Below are 15,588 nucleotides of genomic sequence, written 5' to 3'. Positions count from 1 at the left end.
AGTTGGAATTCCACCAACTTAGATTATGATATGAATGTTGATTTTAATGCTTTCTAGAGAACTTTGATCATGAAAGAAGAAATTAGTAGTTTAGAAATAATAATGAACTATTACAATCAACAGACTAATGTTAAGTGTATAAATAAAGTAAAGGTAGGAACGGACTTTCATGCCACTAGGATGGCCTTAAGGATCTCTATATATGACCTTTATGGCTCACGATGTCTTTGATGATGGTAGTTATCGGGCTTATTCAATCCATGATGTATCCATACCAATTATTGATGACACAAGCAAGAGAAAATCTGAAACTAACTCCACTATAATAGACATTGTTGTAATGGAAATTCAAGACATGAGAATTGCTCATATAAGATTTTAGAAGTTATGGGTGTATCTTTTAGCCATAGGATATGAACTTTGTTCGAGTTCGTTCTTTAGGTTGATAGTCAAACAAATCTTTGTAGCCGGAGCGTAAAAAGATTGGTTTACTCTCGAGGGTCTACGACGTAATCAGCGAGTGGTCTATTTTTCTTTAGTTGTCTTAGGTCAAGAAAAGTGAGAGCTTATGGGTTTCTTGTCTCTTAAAACAAACTTATTAGATCCTTTATGTTTTTCTATTTCACTTTTGATTACATGGTTAGAAATGAATACTGCAGATTTATTTCACTGCAGTAAAAATTTATGCAGGGAAGAGTAGGTATAGAAGACAAGTAATGCAAATTGTTAAATTTGCAGAGTCTAACCTCAAAATTGTAGCATAATTAAAATTTACCAGTTTTATTTTTCTTCTTATATTTGCAGTCTAGGATACCCATATTTCGAAATCGAATCTACTATTTTACACGTTGATTATCGACAATCACGGTGGGTTTGGCCTACAAAATTAAGATTAGTACCAGTCATTTTGTAGTTGCTTACAATGATGCATGAAATGAAAATGGAAATGATGAATTGAAGAAGAGAGAGAGAGAGAGAGAGAGAGAGAGAGAGAGAGAGAGATTTAAATGTTGGAATTTACTTTGAGAGGCAAACATAAGAATATGGGTCCAGTACATAATGCATACCATCATATTCTTGTAAAAGAAAAGGAAAAACAGTGTTTCTAGTTTAGGTAAACAGCCTGCCTTTATTCTCCCATCTTTGGATACTATAGTTTCTACTGAATTCTCCAATAAACTATTACTCATCATTTTTCCTCTTTGTAAACTTCATCTTGTTTTACTTTCTCTACTTTCTTTTTTCTTTCCATCTTTTGGTACTAATTTTTAAAGTACATTATTAGAGTGAGGGTGTCGACAAATTTTGTGAACATAAATGTTATTTGCCCTGGGAGCACAGGCTAAAGGCTGATGTGTCCGGCTTCCATTAGTCTAGTCATATGGAGAGAGTTTTCCCCTGCGACCACATCAACCTTTGGCCGGTAATCAGTCCAAATTTCGGGCTCATGAGTGAGTTTAGTGGGTGTCTATGGGATTTACCCTTTAGTTTTTGGTTATAGGGTTTTGCATACCATTATTAGTACTAGTAACAAAATAGTATGAAGAAATTTCCTGTCGGCAAGGCTAGGTAAATACTGACTGCTCACCAACTAGTGGGGTGAGAGGTTCTGTTTTTTTCCTCTCTACTCTCTCTTTATTTGTTGCCTTTTTAAAGGAAGAAAACTTTTTAATTTCAATTGTACTAGTATCACTACACTCCACTCATCTCCTTGTAAAAAGGCAAGAAGATATAATGATTAGTATTGGACTCTCTCTCTCTCTCTACAAGATTCTTTTCTCCTAATTATACATCTCTCTCTCTTACCTAATACAAACTTTGTTTGTTATTCTCTTCTAACCACACTCACCAATTATTATTGATTTTTCTTTGAAATTTTAAACAACCCCCACTATGTATAAAATAAGTTAAAAAAGAAACAAGTTTTCACTCTTTTGAAATGTTTTTGCTCCTCTATATTAGCATTTGTTTTTTTGTGACATTAATTTGCTAATTAAGAAAGGATTAGGATCAAAAAGGGGGGAAATATAAGCCATAAAAGGGTAAAACTATTTGTTGGGATTTTTAGTTACCCTTTCCCTTGAGAAAGAATTGTCAATTTTAGTTGGAGTTTGAAAACCATAAACATGATTTTGATATCTAACTATCTTAATCACAATCATGGAGGGCTAATCCATCTCAATCTTATAAATGATGCTGGAAGAAGTAATTTGATTTCTCCCCACGTGTATATATATTAGGTTTCCACTGAATTCTACAAACACAGTAAATTATTCTTCGCTAATATCGTTGTAGTATATCACATCTCAATTTTACAGGTAAAATGATTTTGAACTTTTTTCGAGTGTGTTTACCATAGTGTTTATGCTCAATTCATCTGAAATCACGTTGGTTCAAGTTTAAAAGGAGACGTGCGTGTCTGACTGCTAGTAGTACTATCTTCACACCTTTTGCCGACACATATTTATGTATCATCCCAAATAGACTTTTAATACTTCCGATTAAAGACAAAAGGAAAACTTTTACTCCTGTGTATTAGCACTTCACCTTAATCTACTTTTAATACTTCCCACTAAAGATAAAGGTAAAACTTATACTGTATATTAGCACTTCACCTTCCAAAATGACTTTCATTTTTACATTATTATTGTCTAGGTTCAATAATTTGCTCTCCACGTATCAGGGACAGAGGAAAGAAGAAGAATCAATCAGATGGTAACACCAAATGAGCTTTCATTGGACCACATTAGAAAAGGTATTGAAACCCAACCAACCACTTGAAGTCAAAAATCAAGATTTTGAAATGTGTAGGACCAACTAAAACAAAAGTCATATGCAAAAATAAATAGCAAAGCACAACCTTAAAAGTAGATATTTATATTGAATGGAGCATTTATAAATACTTGAATAATACTAGTGGTTGAAATGAACAACAGTTGGATACTGTGGAAATGTCATATTCCTTACCAAAATGTCTTTTTCTTTTAAATCTTTCTCATAATCTTTTCCGAAAAGAATGAATGTTTATACTTTATTCTTTAATACTCTTCGTGTGGGAACGTAGATACAGATTGGTGAATTATCGTCAGATAATAAGTATGGAATACAAAATACTCAAACGTTTGCTATAGTGTCACACGAAGTTTGAACAAAATAAGATCGGTCATTGCTATGTAAAAGTATACTCTTGTTATACAAATAGAAGAGTTTGTTGAAATTGAGATAAATTAAAAGAAAACTAGTACTAACTTAATTCTAAAATGAACTCATGAGAGGCTGGTAACTGGTCGAGAGAACCGGAGTAAACAGAAGACACGTGTTGGACATCCTCTCCACAAATCCTTTTTCTAGGGTGGGACCCACTTATGTATGACGTCATCACTATCACAAGTAAATGACGTCAGTTTGGGATTTTGGGCTTCTATGCACTGGTTCGTTCCAGACGAGTTATAAGGCACCCCATTTTGAACCAAAGTTCAAACCTTCACCCGGGGCAACTCTCTCACCTAAGACATAATCAGGCCTCGTCGGGCGACCTTGGGCTTAATCTCTCACTAGGTCGGGGAGGTCGGGCTATGGAATTTTATGTCCATTAGGGTTATGACGCACACTTGGGCGAATCATTTTTAAGATTGCAGTATCCAAAATTCGTCCAACCCTATCAATTTTTTCTAGATTTATTGGATATAGGGCAGTCTGGACTCGAGTTTACACTATCCAAAAGAAGAGCGCCTTTACGCAGTAGTCAAGAGATGAGCATCTTCAGACGTCGTCGACGTAAACTCATAATTGTGAAGGTCCATCAGGCCACTTGAGCTCAATGAAATTTTGAGAATTTCGACCATTATAAAGTTCCAAGCACGTGTCTTCTGTTTACGATGTGAGATATACTACATTTATTCTCCCTCTATTTTTGAATGGGCGGATATTAATAAGGCGGTGAACATCACAGTCTGGATAACCAGATCGCCGATCGAAAAGATGTGAGGAAGGAATAAAAGGAGAAGAGGGGTAGAAAAGAAGAAGACGATGAACAAAGACAAGGAGAAGAGGAGGAAGGAAGAAGATGATGAACGAAAGAAGAAGTGAAAAGAAAAGGCTAACACCTTCGAATTCGAGCATTACCTCTAACCATATTTGGTCAATTTCTTTTGACCAAATTTTAGATAAGAAACACATTGCCTTTAAGTAACAATGAGGCTACTAGTTCAATGTTACTTGCATTTGTAGATTTAAAAGATATATTTCTCCCCTCTGCCTGCTGCTACTGTTACCTTACGGCCATAATTACTTTAATAATGTTAATTAGAAAAGTTCTTAATGAGAAATTAATCAAAGATTAATTTGATTATTAAAGATTTGATTTGTGTAATCAATCTTTATATTTTGTGTTTTTGTCAATGAAGGCATCAATCATGCATTGAATCTAGTTTTACTTTTGCGTATAAAAGTATATAAATTAACTTTTAACTATTTTGTGACATTAAAATCCATTTTATTGCTCACTCAGTAAAAATAAGCAACTAGTCTAACTTTTTTGATTACTTAAATTTTAGACGGAAACATTAGGAAAACAATGCTGTTATTGACGAAATCTAATCAATTTTTTTCCAGACCTTAATACCACTCCACTGGTAGTATAATTTCATAAAAAATCGCATAATTCGTTACAATTGTTCAATTGTCTTGTTAATTGTCTACTGTCTTATTAGTTGCTTATTTTAAGCATTTTATGAATTCATGAACTATCATAATATATTATGATAAAAATCTGTTATGTCCTTCAACTCGAATACAAAATTATGTTTATACCTAAAATAATTTTTTGTTTATCGCTTACTCACTACCAGTAAGATTTTTTTATGAATCTGTATTGGTTTCTAGTATTACGTAGACACTTGTTTGAAGACTCCACATATGTAGTTTCACGAAATTTTGTTTCTCTCTTAATCATAACATTCATGTACATCTTAAAGTTTTCACTCTCTCTCTAGAATATCGCATTTCTCATACGAACTATACTACCACCCACCAATTGCATTCCAACACGACAAATATGACCTGAAAATAAAGACACCTTCCCTTGGCCCTACACACCCTTGCTCACCTTTTCATACACGGGATTAAGTTATGTGAAAAAGAAATAAGTTTGGCGTATGTCAATTCAGTCTTCTGTCTAGTTAGTGACCTCAAAGATGCTATCTGAAAGTCTACATTTTAGGCATATGTTCTCTACCACTTTAGATTGACAAAATTGATGGGACTCATTTAACAATTTTTGTTAAGGATTTGACTCCCATCCCCTACTTTGTTGTTTTCTCTTGTACCTAATTTCCATCAACTACATTGACTTCCCCTTTCTGCTGGCCCCATTATTACTTAACCCATTATTGAGTAACAACAGCTATACCTGTCCAGACTTTAGACAATATCTATACATAGTCCACCTAATCTACATAATTCGACTTTTATCCAGCCGGACATAGTTGAAGAATATGTATAATTGTATACAGGCCAATATCTCTCAGTTTCTCTATCCTGAGTTCCTGACCTAATATAAGTGGACATGATAGGTTCCTTAAATTCTGACCAGGATCGTAAAACATCAAGCCAGATTTTAGATATGAAATAAAATAAAAAACAAACTCAAGATCACATGTAGCACTCTGGCCGAGACTGTCCAATATGACTTCTCAGTGGGACAAGAGCCTTGAGCCAAATCTATTACGACAGAAAAGCTCATGTGCATAGCCCCGGGATGTGGGAGAAAGGGTGTGCGAAGATTTGTTTTTAACCTAAATAAATTAACAATAGCAGGAAGCTAGCACTAAACAAATAACGCACTAATCAATTTGAGCACACTAATGTTCATTCGATCAAAGACAACCTTAGCTTACTCTTCAGTTAACTGATTCACTCATTACGTCTTGTTAGTTTTAGACAAAAACATGATATTTTGATTGGGTTTTGGATATACATATAACATATTCCTGGGTAAGATACCAAATTATCCTGACTAGGTCATCCGAAAATCTTAAGTCACATGAAAATTTTCCACAATATGAAACATCATTCATTACCTTTTATATGTTTCTGTTCTGCTTGTCTATGCTTTCTTTTTGTATTTGTCTTTCCTGTTGAGCTAAGCAGAGTTCATAATTGAGAATGGGAAGACATATCGAGAACGATGTGGTGGATTAGGTCAGAATCCATGAATCATATCTGAAGATTCTTCGATTAATAAAACAAAAGTGTGACAAAGTGCTTATCACCAGGTGGGTTGATTGTGATGGATTGGAAGATTCCATTTATGATGATGGGTGGACTGGAGCTGCCCACAACTTCACTTTCTTGTCCAGACCAGATGTGGCTAAAACTGTTCCGAGACTTGGTCCTGCAAGAAACAATCATATGACGATGTAAAGATATAGCAACATAAGTAATAGCTAAGGATAAAGGAAGTTCTTTCTCTTGGAAAAACTTAGGTTGTATGGCTTCTTTAGCCATCTAAATCTGGCCGTGCGAATCTGATTTTGTATTATACGAACTCTCTACGGTTACAAATTTTAGTGTACAGCTAAGTCAGACCATCTCATACTTAGAAGTCAGATGCAACGGTGGTGTTTTGTCTTTTATTAATCTTAATTAGATTTTTGTGGAACTTTGGTGGTTCAGATTGTGTGCTTTTATATTTTTACCGAAATCAAATCTTAAAACAACTCTTTCTCCTCAGTCAGAACCTATTTTAAGCTGAAACTGCATGTTCTTGAGTTGAAGACTTATTCTAAGATCTAATTCTATAAAGAGATAAAAAAAACATACAAACCTGAGGTCAAACTACTGGCTTATGAACAAATTACATTCAAACAAGATTCAGAGTAATTACAGATTTAAACAACCTTCTTGTGCGCTGGTTTATAGGTGTTTTCCTTGCCCAGAGAGTGTTGGTTCTCTAAAGTGGGGATTAAATATGAAGTTCAGCTTAAAGCTAAATTTTCACAATGAAGATTAGACTACTAAAGAGGTAAAAAGCATTCAAACAAGTTAGACTAAACAAGTAAAATGTATACGATTCAGATAGACAATGTCTTGCCGAAAAAAGAACACCTACGCCCTACTAGATAAATTCCTTCCAGTCCGTGTGGCAAAGATAAAACAGTGCTTCTTGCGAAATCTAATATGCAACTTATTTATTAATTTAGTTCAGAAACGTAGATCGTTATGAGTTACCTATTGCAATGCTCTTAGGTGCCCAAGCAATGCCTGTGATGTTACCTGCATAGAGAACAGGATTAGCCACAAATATACAGACCACAGAGGCATCACTCTATGTTATTTCAAGGACAACCACGTAACCAGACTATGCGTTCGAGAAAATCAACAGAGCCAAGGATACATTTTTCTTGGGAAATTAAAGGAATCAATCAGAAGTTGTAAACTCGAATGAACATAAATAAGATATCACCAAAATACCATATAATGCAAAACAAGGACAAATATTGAAACTGGAAGCAGTTTCTAACAAGTGATTGTGAAATATAAATCTCGGATCCATTTCAAGTCCTTGACTATTATAAAAACTATTCTGGCTCCATTTATCATTCAAGTTAGGTTGTATGTGTGCGGGTGGCACCGTGGCCGTGCCCTGAACGAAAGTTGATCATTGTGAAATTTATTTCAAGGAGGAAACTTTGATTTGATGGAAAACTTCTAGAAAAGCATAAGAATTAGAGAAAGCTGAGACATACCATCATGAGCCTTATCAGCTGTATCCAAAACCTTTCCAGTTTCAGCACATAACCATTGCAACAATGAACCATGGGTGACAGCTAATATCTTTCCATCAGGTGATATACTGAGACGGTCATAGTGCAAAGTGGCCCCTTTAGAGTCTTGAAGTGGTATTGGAAACACCTTTAGTGTCTTGGGATCCTCATCAAGATGATATCGAACTTCAAGGACAGATAAATAGATTAGTGCAACACAATAAGATTGGTACTCTCAGCAAATATAAGTCAGAAAAATTGCCTGGACATTTAAAACATAAGCACACTAATTTGGATTTTTGGTAAGTATATCAATGATCATCAGGTAAGAAGTCTCATTTCGCAAACATGTTCAAAAGCCGAATATTAACCACAATATTCGACCAAAGTTGTTTCAGCAATGGGCGTTACTCACAACTTAGTTGCATCATCAAGAAAATTTTTGGACTCGCTCGCAAATGACATACACCAAAACACCAAAACACCAAAAGAGAACATACCAAACATACATGCAAGCACCCATTATCACTCGAACAATTTAAACATAAAACAAGAATGCCAACATTGTAAAATACTCCATTCACTACTTGATTTGGGGATCGTAATAATTAATAACATATTACGGGTTGCTCGTTAACACAAACAAAAAATCTCTTTCACTTAAAACCAAATTTTACGTTTCTCTAAAGATGAAATCAAGTAAATATTGTGGGGCAAACTTTAGCTTCAAATCAGAGTAAACTATGTACTACAATGTTTTAGAAAGATTTTAAGTTCTGATCTAGCCTGTTCATAAATGAATCTTTCTTTTGTTGAACGGTACTGTCCATTTATTCCCAGTATATTTAGTTGAAAGATTTCAGCAATACACTGGGTGAAACCATTAGGATACGACATCTGCTTGTTGGAAATGTGAGTTAGTAATCGTGAAGTAGTAGCTAATAATTCATTCCGAGACAGTCAATGGTTTAAACCCGTCCACATATACTGGTAAACTACATGACACACTTACTTATGTGAAAATATTTTCTTAGGACTCCAGAGTTAGAAGTCTTGGGAGTTAGTACTCCCATCCCCCACTTATGCAGAGTTTATTCTCTTAGGAGTTAGGACTGACAAGTCACAAGTAAGAAGTCCTAGACCTCCCCTTTTTCCTAATCATCACCAGCCTAAAAAAAAAATCTGGACTATCTTGTGGCTTTTTAACTCCAACATGTTAAAACAAATTTCCTTTCCCTTGAAACTTCACTTCTATTTGCCTATAGCTTTATGCGCTTATCAAGTTATCTTCTGTTATTTTCTTAAGTTGACAAAAAAGGTAAAATAATCTGGAGGTGTTCGAAAAGAGGAGAGAGGAACAGGGTAGTAGAATGAAAATGCAAAATCAGACAAAAGAAGCTGACGGGTAGGTTCTCTTTTCTGAAGCACAAGGTAATCATAACAAATAAAAGCAAATGAGATGATCAAAATTGATAATACCAAACATACCATTAATGTTCCAGATTCTAATAGAACCATCCTTAGATGCTGTGATGATTTGTTCTGAATCGGAAGAGAAGCATAACCAAGTCACGGCACTCTGAGCCAAAAAATATATGAAAACCAATATTCAGTTACATCATTATTGCAATACTTTGCAGTTGCGAAGAAAGAAATTTTTAGTGAAGACTAGCAAAAAATCAATTCAGCATTTTTTAACAGTACAAACTCGGTCAAAAATTATTTTTGAAAAATCAATTAAGCAGTGATACTATATTACTATTGCTAACTCATCAGAAAACCGTTATCTGATCAGCTAAATTAATGTCAGAGAGCCAAATGTGTGCAATTTTTCTACTTTTTATCAGTGTTCACCCGGGCAACCCATTTCAAAATCGATCACTTTCGCGAAGATGCTCTACAGTATCAGAAGACTACCTCTACAAAACAAGCATACAGAAAAACATTTGAACTTATGTGCCAAATCAATAAAACGTGAAGATTAGCTATTAGTGAAAATAGTTAATTTCATAGAATTAGTCACAGTTTGAGAGCTCAACGATCTAATCTTAATTTGATCAAGGTTCTATTCCAGTAAATAGTCTTGCATTAAGCCACTAACTAAATAAGGATGATTGTAGATTAAAAAATGGACTCAAATTAACTGCAGAGACTCCAGTATAAAGAAGCTAGCAGAAAATCATTTACAGTAACTAATGAATCTTACCTTGTGACCCTTGAGCTGCATAACTTTTGTAACCTCCTTTACTGAACCATCCTTGGAATATACAACCTCCCATACCTATCAAATCAAATTGTAATGTAACGCTATAACGAAGTCTTAATGGGCCTGGTTACATGGTAAGACTAGAAAGACGAGCCATTTTTTTTTCAATGTGGCTTGTATTAATGCCACAAAATTTTACGTCGTCCGTTCAGAATAAACTCTCAATTTTACAGAAAAGAAAGAAAATAAGGAACACAAAGGGAAAAAAGAAATAAAGAAGGAAAGTATAAAGAGAAGGAAACATAGAGAAGTCTATCAGCTAAAAAATTAAGACTTAAATTTTTGTTCTAGTTTTATACCCACAGTATGAGGCGTGTGCCTCACATGTGAAACATGTGCTCTTTAAACAGAAATTCACCATTTTGACCAAGGTGACCTCAAGGCCTACATGTTGGCTGTTTTTTTTACCTTAGTCACTATATGCACCACATTATCGTTAAAAAGAGTAATATGAAATAGCAAGGGTGCTTAGACGAGTATAATTGTATCAAACAGAAGAGTGGTTTCCCTCTGTCACGTTTCTACTTTCTACCCAAGCAAACATTGATTGGAAAATTCACCTTCACATCTGCAGTAAAAGCCGCTGCAGCAATAAAACGTCCATTGGGAGATATGGTGGCCATATTGTTTTTCAGCTGATTTGTGTCAGTGTGTCCCACGATCTTCCCACTCTTTCCATGCCAAAGTATGATATCAGTTCCTGAGAGATAGCATATAAAACAAAATTACTTGGGATGCATGGTCAAAAGCAATATGAAACAGAAAAACAGTATAGCCATTTTATTGGATATTGCTTATTAGCAGAATACAAACGACATTTTACACCAATAGAGAAATCCGGTATGGCAACATTGAATTTGGGCAACCATACCAGGGTAACATGCTAATGATACCCACAAAGTTAATGATGTAATATGCTAACATCCAGATGTAAATGTCACATGGTAAAAGCTTTCAAGCCACATACATCAGATCGTTATCTATACAAATGACTGGAAGTCAAGATTTTGAATATAATGTATCAAGCCAACATGTGATTTCACATGACTAATACCTACTTATTTTGATATTTATATTTAACATGTGATCAAGTATATGATTTAATTAATCAGACATAAAGAAATGAATCAACTAAATATCAAAAGCGCAGTTAGGTTAGACCAGTCTCCGCTCATAAAACTAATAGATGATCTTTTCACATGTCTAACGATGCTCCCAATTACGTGTAGTTGACTGTTTCAACACCAGCTAGAGGCTCATGATAGATGACTAACTCATTTTTCAATATCAGACTCAATTCAGAGAAATTTTTATCTTGAGATCCACTTTCTATGTCTCCAAATGGTAATAAAGTAGACAGCAAGTCCTCAGTGTCAGGAAAGAGCATTACTGGGTTAAAACAATTTTTAGGTGATACCTTCTGAACATGAAGCAATAATCGTACTCCCATCAGCACTCCCATAACTGGCAGTAGCTCCAACTAGGGTTGCAATAGCCCTTTCTTCATGGACTTTGTGGTGTTCCCATTTGATTTCTGGAACAGGGAGCTTGGTTTGTTGTTTACTATCATTAGTTCCCGAGTTCCCTTCACCGTACAAGTACAAAGAAGAACCCAAAAGGTTTTGAGCAGACACAACCACAGATGAGGATCCATCAGAGAAGGCAACTGCTGTTGGATGACCTCCGGCAGGCATGTTAATTCTCAAAAACCTGCAAAGATATCAAGAATTAACTGATTCATCTTCTACTACCTGTCATGTTAAGGTATCAAAATCTAAAAAGTGCTTCCAACTCATACTTGAAGCTTTTGCCCAAAGCATCATCCAACTTGAACACCCTAACAACTCCATCCGCACAAGCTGAAACAAACATAAATGTCAAATACAAATAAAGCATAAGCGTGTCTATTTTGAAGAGAGGGAGAGAGAGATAGAGGAAATATGATATTTCAAAATGCTACTCTTACAATGAAATAAAACATAAACGAACTTCATTTCTTTGTTCCATGGTTATGACTCATATTGGTATTTTTATATAAACATATGTATAAATACTCCTACACATCCTAATTCCTATCATTATCCCCAACTTATCGGCCGAAAAGAGCCCTGGCAGGCCGATAGGCCTAGCCAATATCAAGTAAGCATATTTAGCTACTAGTACATAATAACAAATAAGACTCAAACGATTCTTCATTAGCTTTAACATATTCTGCAACAACTCAGATTTTGTCTCCATTTTGCAAGCGAACGCCCGGTTACAGAATGAACTATGAAGACAATGCAATGAAAAATAGCAGACGTGTTAGAGGCAGGACCCAAACGAACAGTTTTACATCCCCATTATCTCCTTCACCTTAAGAATTGATTCAGTTTAGCAAACCGATCAGTTCCGGATCTTAGTTAGTTCTGTGGTATGACACTGGTCCCAATCTAGACTTCTAGAGATGGCTTGTGATACCTCAGCTTGCCATTGTTGACTTCTTTCTTCAGTTTTGCTTTAAATGCCACAATTCACTTCAGTTTAGACTTTAGAATTTACATTTCGGTTTTATAAAAACAAAGAACAAGACGAGAATCATTTATCTCTGAACTCACATACTAAAGATACATGAGGTACGAGTATTTTCTGTTATAGGCTTTGAGGATATAAATTAACTGAACGCTGCTGCTAATGTGGAAGAACCAGACCTACAAGGCCACCATACTTTCTGAAAAAGAAAATCCTCGAGGAAAAGGGAGCTTTGATCTTCCCAGGTTAAATTGGAAAAGAAAAAAGAATATATATAATGCCTACTGCTATACCACAAAAGAAATCAAAGAAAATTGGTATCCAAATACATGGTGGGAGATTCAAGAACCAAAAACTATCCATATAATCTTGAACCCAGCTTCAAAAAGTTAAGAAAAGGTTGTCCTCACTCCTCAGAAGAAATTTATAACGGCATTATTCTAATATTCTGTATTAAGATATCTCGAGTCAAAATCATAAATGTAGCTCTTAATTATGATTCTAGTACTCAAAAGGTAGACATAAAACTAGTTTTTTCTGTTTAAGGTGATGATGTTATTCCTCTTTTAGTTGTTGGAAACTATATCACTTTTACAAGTTATATAAAACAGGAAACCATAAAGCTTTTTTGGTTTTTGTTGTCCGTCCCACTTACTCACATACACCAACCATCGCAAGAAAGGGACCTCTGGATAATGCCATAAGAAAATAGTTTCAGCTTCTCCGAATCCATGAAAACCAATTTGTGAAAGCGTACTAACTGGTTCTATAGTAGAGATTGCGTAATCTTAGAACTACCATATGGGTTTCGTACCGAACTACGGAGCCCATCACCATCAGATTTAATAGAACGCAGTTCGCACCGATAAGTGATACGGGTACCGGTAAACGATACGCTACCATGTGAGTATGCAGTACGTTAGGGGTCAACCTCTTCAATATGCTATTTCAGAACCTGGTACTTATTTGACTATTTTTACTACGGAATAAATATTCTTTAAGATATATATAACGTAGATACACTTACTCTAAGCCATTTTATCTTTATTAAACTTAAAGTCACAACTAGCTAACCAAAATATCTTGCAGTTAACAACTCAACTATTACCTTACAGACTACAAAGAAATTAGATTAATTAAGGCTGGAGATTCCGCTACGCCAAATTTGGAGAATCGGATTCCAAAACCACACAAAAAGGATACAAGGGATCCGATACAGAGTACGCAATGGGAGGTGAAGTATCTGGTAATTCAGATCTAACTCAACCAAGCATGAACTATCTTTGGGACAATTTGATCTTTGTGAAACAGAAAATTTAGAGCGTTGGGGCTTCAAGAATTATTGGGTCCTGATTTCATCCTCAACCTATCTTTAGTTAAACTATGTTGAGTGAATCCACCCTTGTGCTGTGCAGGATCTTCTAGCTTCAGAGTTTAGAAGAAACTTGGTTGTACATAGAGTTAGAAATTTAGGTCAACTAAGGCAATGTACTGAACTAAGCCAAATTTAGGTCAATTCGATCTAGTTACCCCCCAACCAATGTCACAGGCAATCTCAAACACCTTAAAGATACTACCTTCAGAAATATGCAAACAGCTAAACATCTATTGGTTTCTAGCATTCATGTACTTAAACATTTGGACACAATATCACCTCTAAGTTCTAACACATTTCCTATCTCTAATAAATTTCTGAAATTGGGATTATCAACCAAACTAAACAGTACAAACCAAATCAAAATTTTCACCTGTCGCCAAATTTCGACCATCTGATGAAAAACATAGAGCTGTTACTGAATCACCATGCCCTTTCAAAGTATTCAAATCCAAATGATGATGCTTTTTGCCTTGATCCTGAAAAAATTTCCAAAAAAGAAAAAGTAAATTATCATTCTAAAAAACTATAGAACTGAATTCATTTCTAGAAATGCAAACAAAACCTTTTCTGATGCATGTAATTGAGATCTTGGATGTAGTTTCTTAGATTGAGGAAGTTTCTTTGATGTTTTCTGAGTTACTATCTCATCTGGTTTTACGATCTTTTGAACTTCAGATCTTCTCCTACGAAAGTAATCGGCGAAGAAAATGAAAACAATAAGACCTCCTAAAATAACAGAAATGATTGAGATCGTAACAACGTTTAGCCTTAGAAATGTTGAAGGTGATGATTGAGACTCCATTGTTTAGACTTTAGAGAGAGAAAAAGGAAGAGTTTAGATCGGATTTTTAAGGTTTTAATACAGATATTGGAGATGAAGAATTGAGTAGAAAGAAAAGATAGACGTGCCGCGGTTTTATCTTTGTGGGTTACTGTGGTACAGAGTGAGGAACCTCTGTGGCACGGACACCACGGTAGCCTGTTACGTGTCCACAAAACACACAAACTGTTTCCACATCTAAATCTAGGTTCGGAAAGCCCGAGTCTGACTGGCAAACGGACTGCCCGAAGCTCGAGCGGATAGTGCACGTCCGACCTGTACATATACAATGGGCAAGTTTGGCTTCATCTGGTACAGTGTACGTAGAGAGAATGACCGAGAAATATGGAGAGATGGAGACAGAACCCTCAACTAAGCGATGTAAGGCTATCATATTTCTTGATCCTTAAAGACAAACGACCCTTGACTACCTATAACACCTTACACCTGTGCTCACATATGGGACAACCTCTATAACATGGAGAAAGAGTACTTGCCACTATGAAATATGTAAACAGATCTAGAGTAACGTGGCTTCTCACTTCTACCTTGATAAGAGTTGACTTTACTACACTACTTGTTATGACGAAGAACAAACAAACGAAGAAAAATTGCAATGGGGTAAACAATCACACAAACACGAGAGTTTACGTGATTTTGTTGACGAGACTTACTCTACGGTGACAATGGTCGGTGATTTTCACTATGAATAAAGAACAAGATTATAGAGATTTCTCAAGAGTTTTAGTACTTGTATCTCACTAAAACACTAACACTCGAGTGCTCAACCACCTCTAACTCCCTTTTTAAAACTAAAAATGAAATGCCCCTTCGCATTGAGAATAAC

General features: G+C 35.3%; 1 protein-coding gene across 1 annotated transcript; it reads right to left on the bottom strand.

The window, feature by feature from the left end:
* Positions 1 to 5,828: 5,828 nt before the first annotated feature.
* LOC147552544 (Transducin/WD40 repeat-like superfamily protein) lies at positions 5,829 to 15,149 on the bottom strand. The gene is made up of 10 exons (XM_086668122.1): positions 14,484 to 15,149; positions 14,292 to 14,397; positions 11,831 to 11,891; positions 11,450 to 11,742; positions 10,593 to 10,732; positions 9,973 to 10,047; positions 9,255 to 9,345; positions 7,749 to 7,952; positions 7,231 to 7,275; positions 5,829 to 6,394 (listed from the first exon to the last, which is right to left on the bottom strand). Exons 1-10 carry the CDS (start codon positions 14,721 to 14,723, stop codon positions 6,309 to 6,311), a joined length of 1,341 nt encoding a protein of 446 aa, XP_086524248.1. The 5' UTR covers positions 14,724 to 15,149; the 3' UTR covers positions 5,829 to 6,308.
* Between the last annotated feature and the right edge of the window lie 439 nt (positions 15,150 to 15,588).

This window comes from Eschscholzia californica, unplaced genomic scaffold (genome assembly GCF_041429995.1).
Source record: "Eschscholzia californica isolate CP2 unplaced genomic scaffold, dmEscCali1.0.p SCAF_3, whole genome shotgun sequence".
Taxonomy (NCBI): Eukaryota; Viridiplantae; Streptophyta; class Magnoliopsida; order Ranunculales; family Papaveraceae; genus Eschscholzia; species Eschscholzia californica.
This window is presented reverse-complemented; position numbering and strand designations above follow the sequence as displayed.

Bases quoted from the DNA above. Each gene is read 5' to 3' on its own strand.
- LOC147552544 (XM_086668122.1), bottom strand. From the start codon at position 14,723: ATGGAGTCTCAATCATCACCTTCAACATTTCTAAGGCTAAACGTTGTT. The intron at 10,048-10,592 runs GTGAATTTTCCA...TTGATTTGATAG, and splicing joins CTTTTACTGCAGATGTGAAG to GTATGGGAGGTTGTATATTC. The intron at 6,395-7,230 runs GTAACTCATAAC...TGTTTCTTGCAG, and splicing joins ACCTAAGAGCATTGCAATAG to GACCAAGTCTCGGAACAGTT.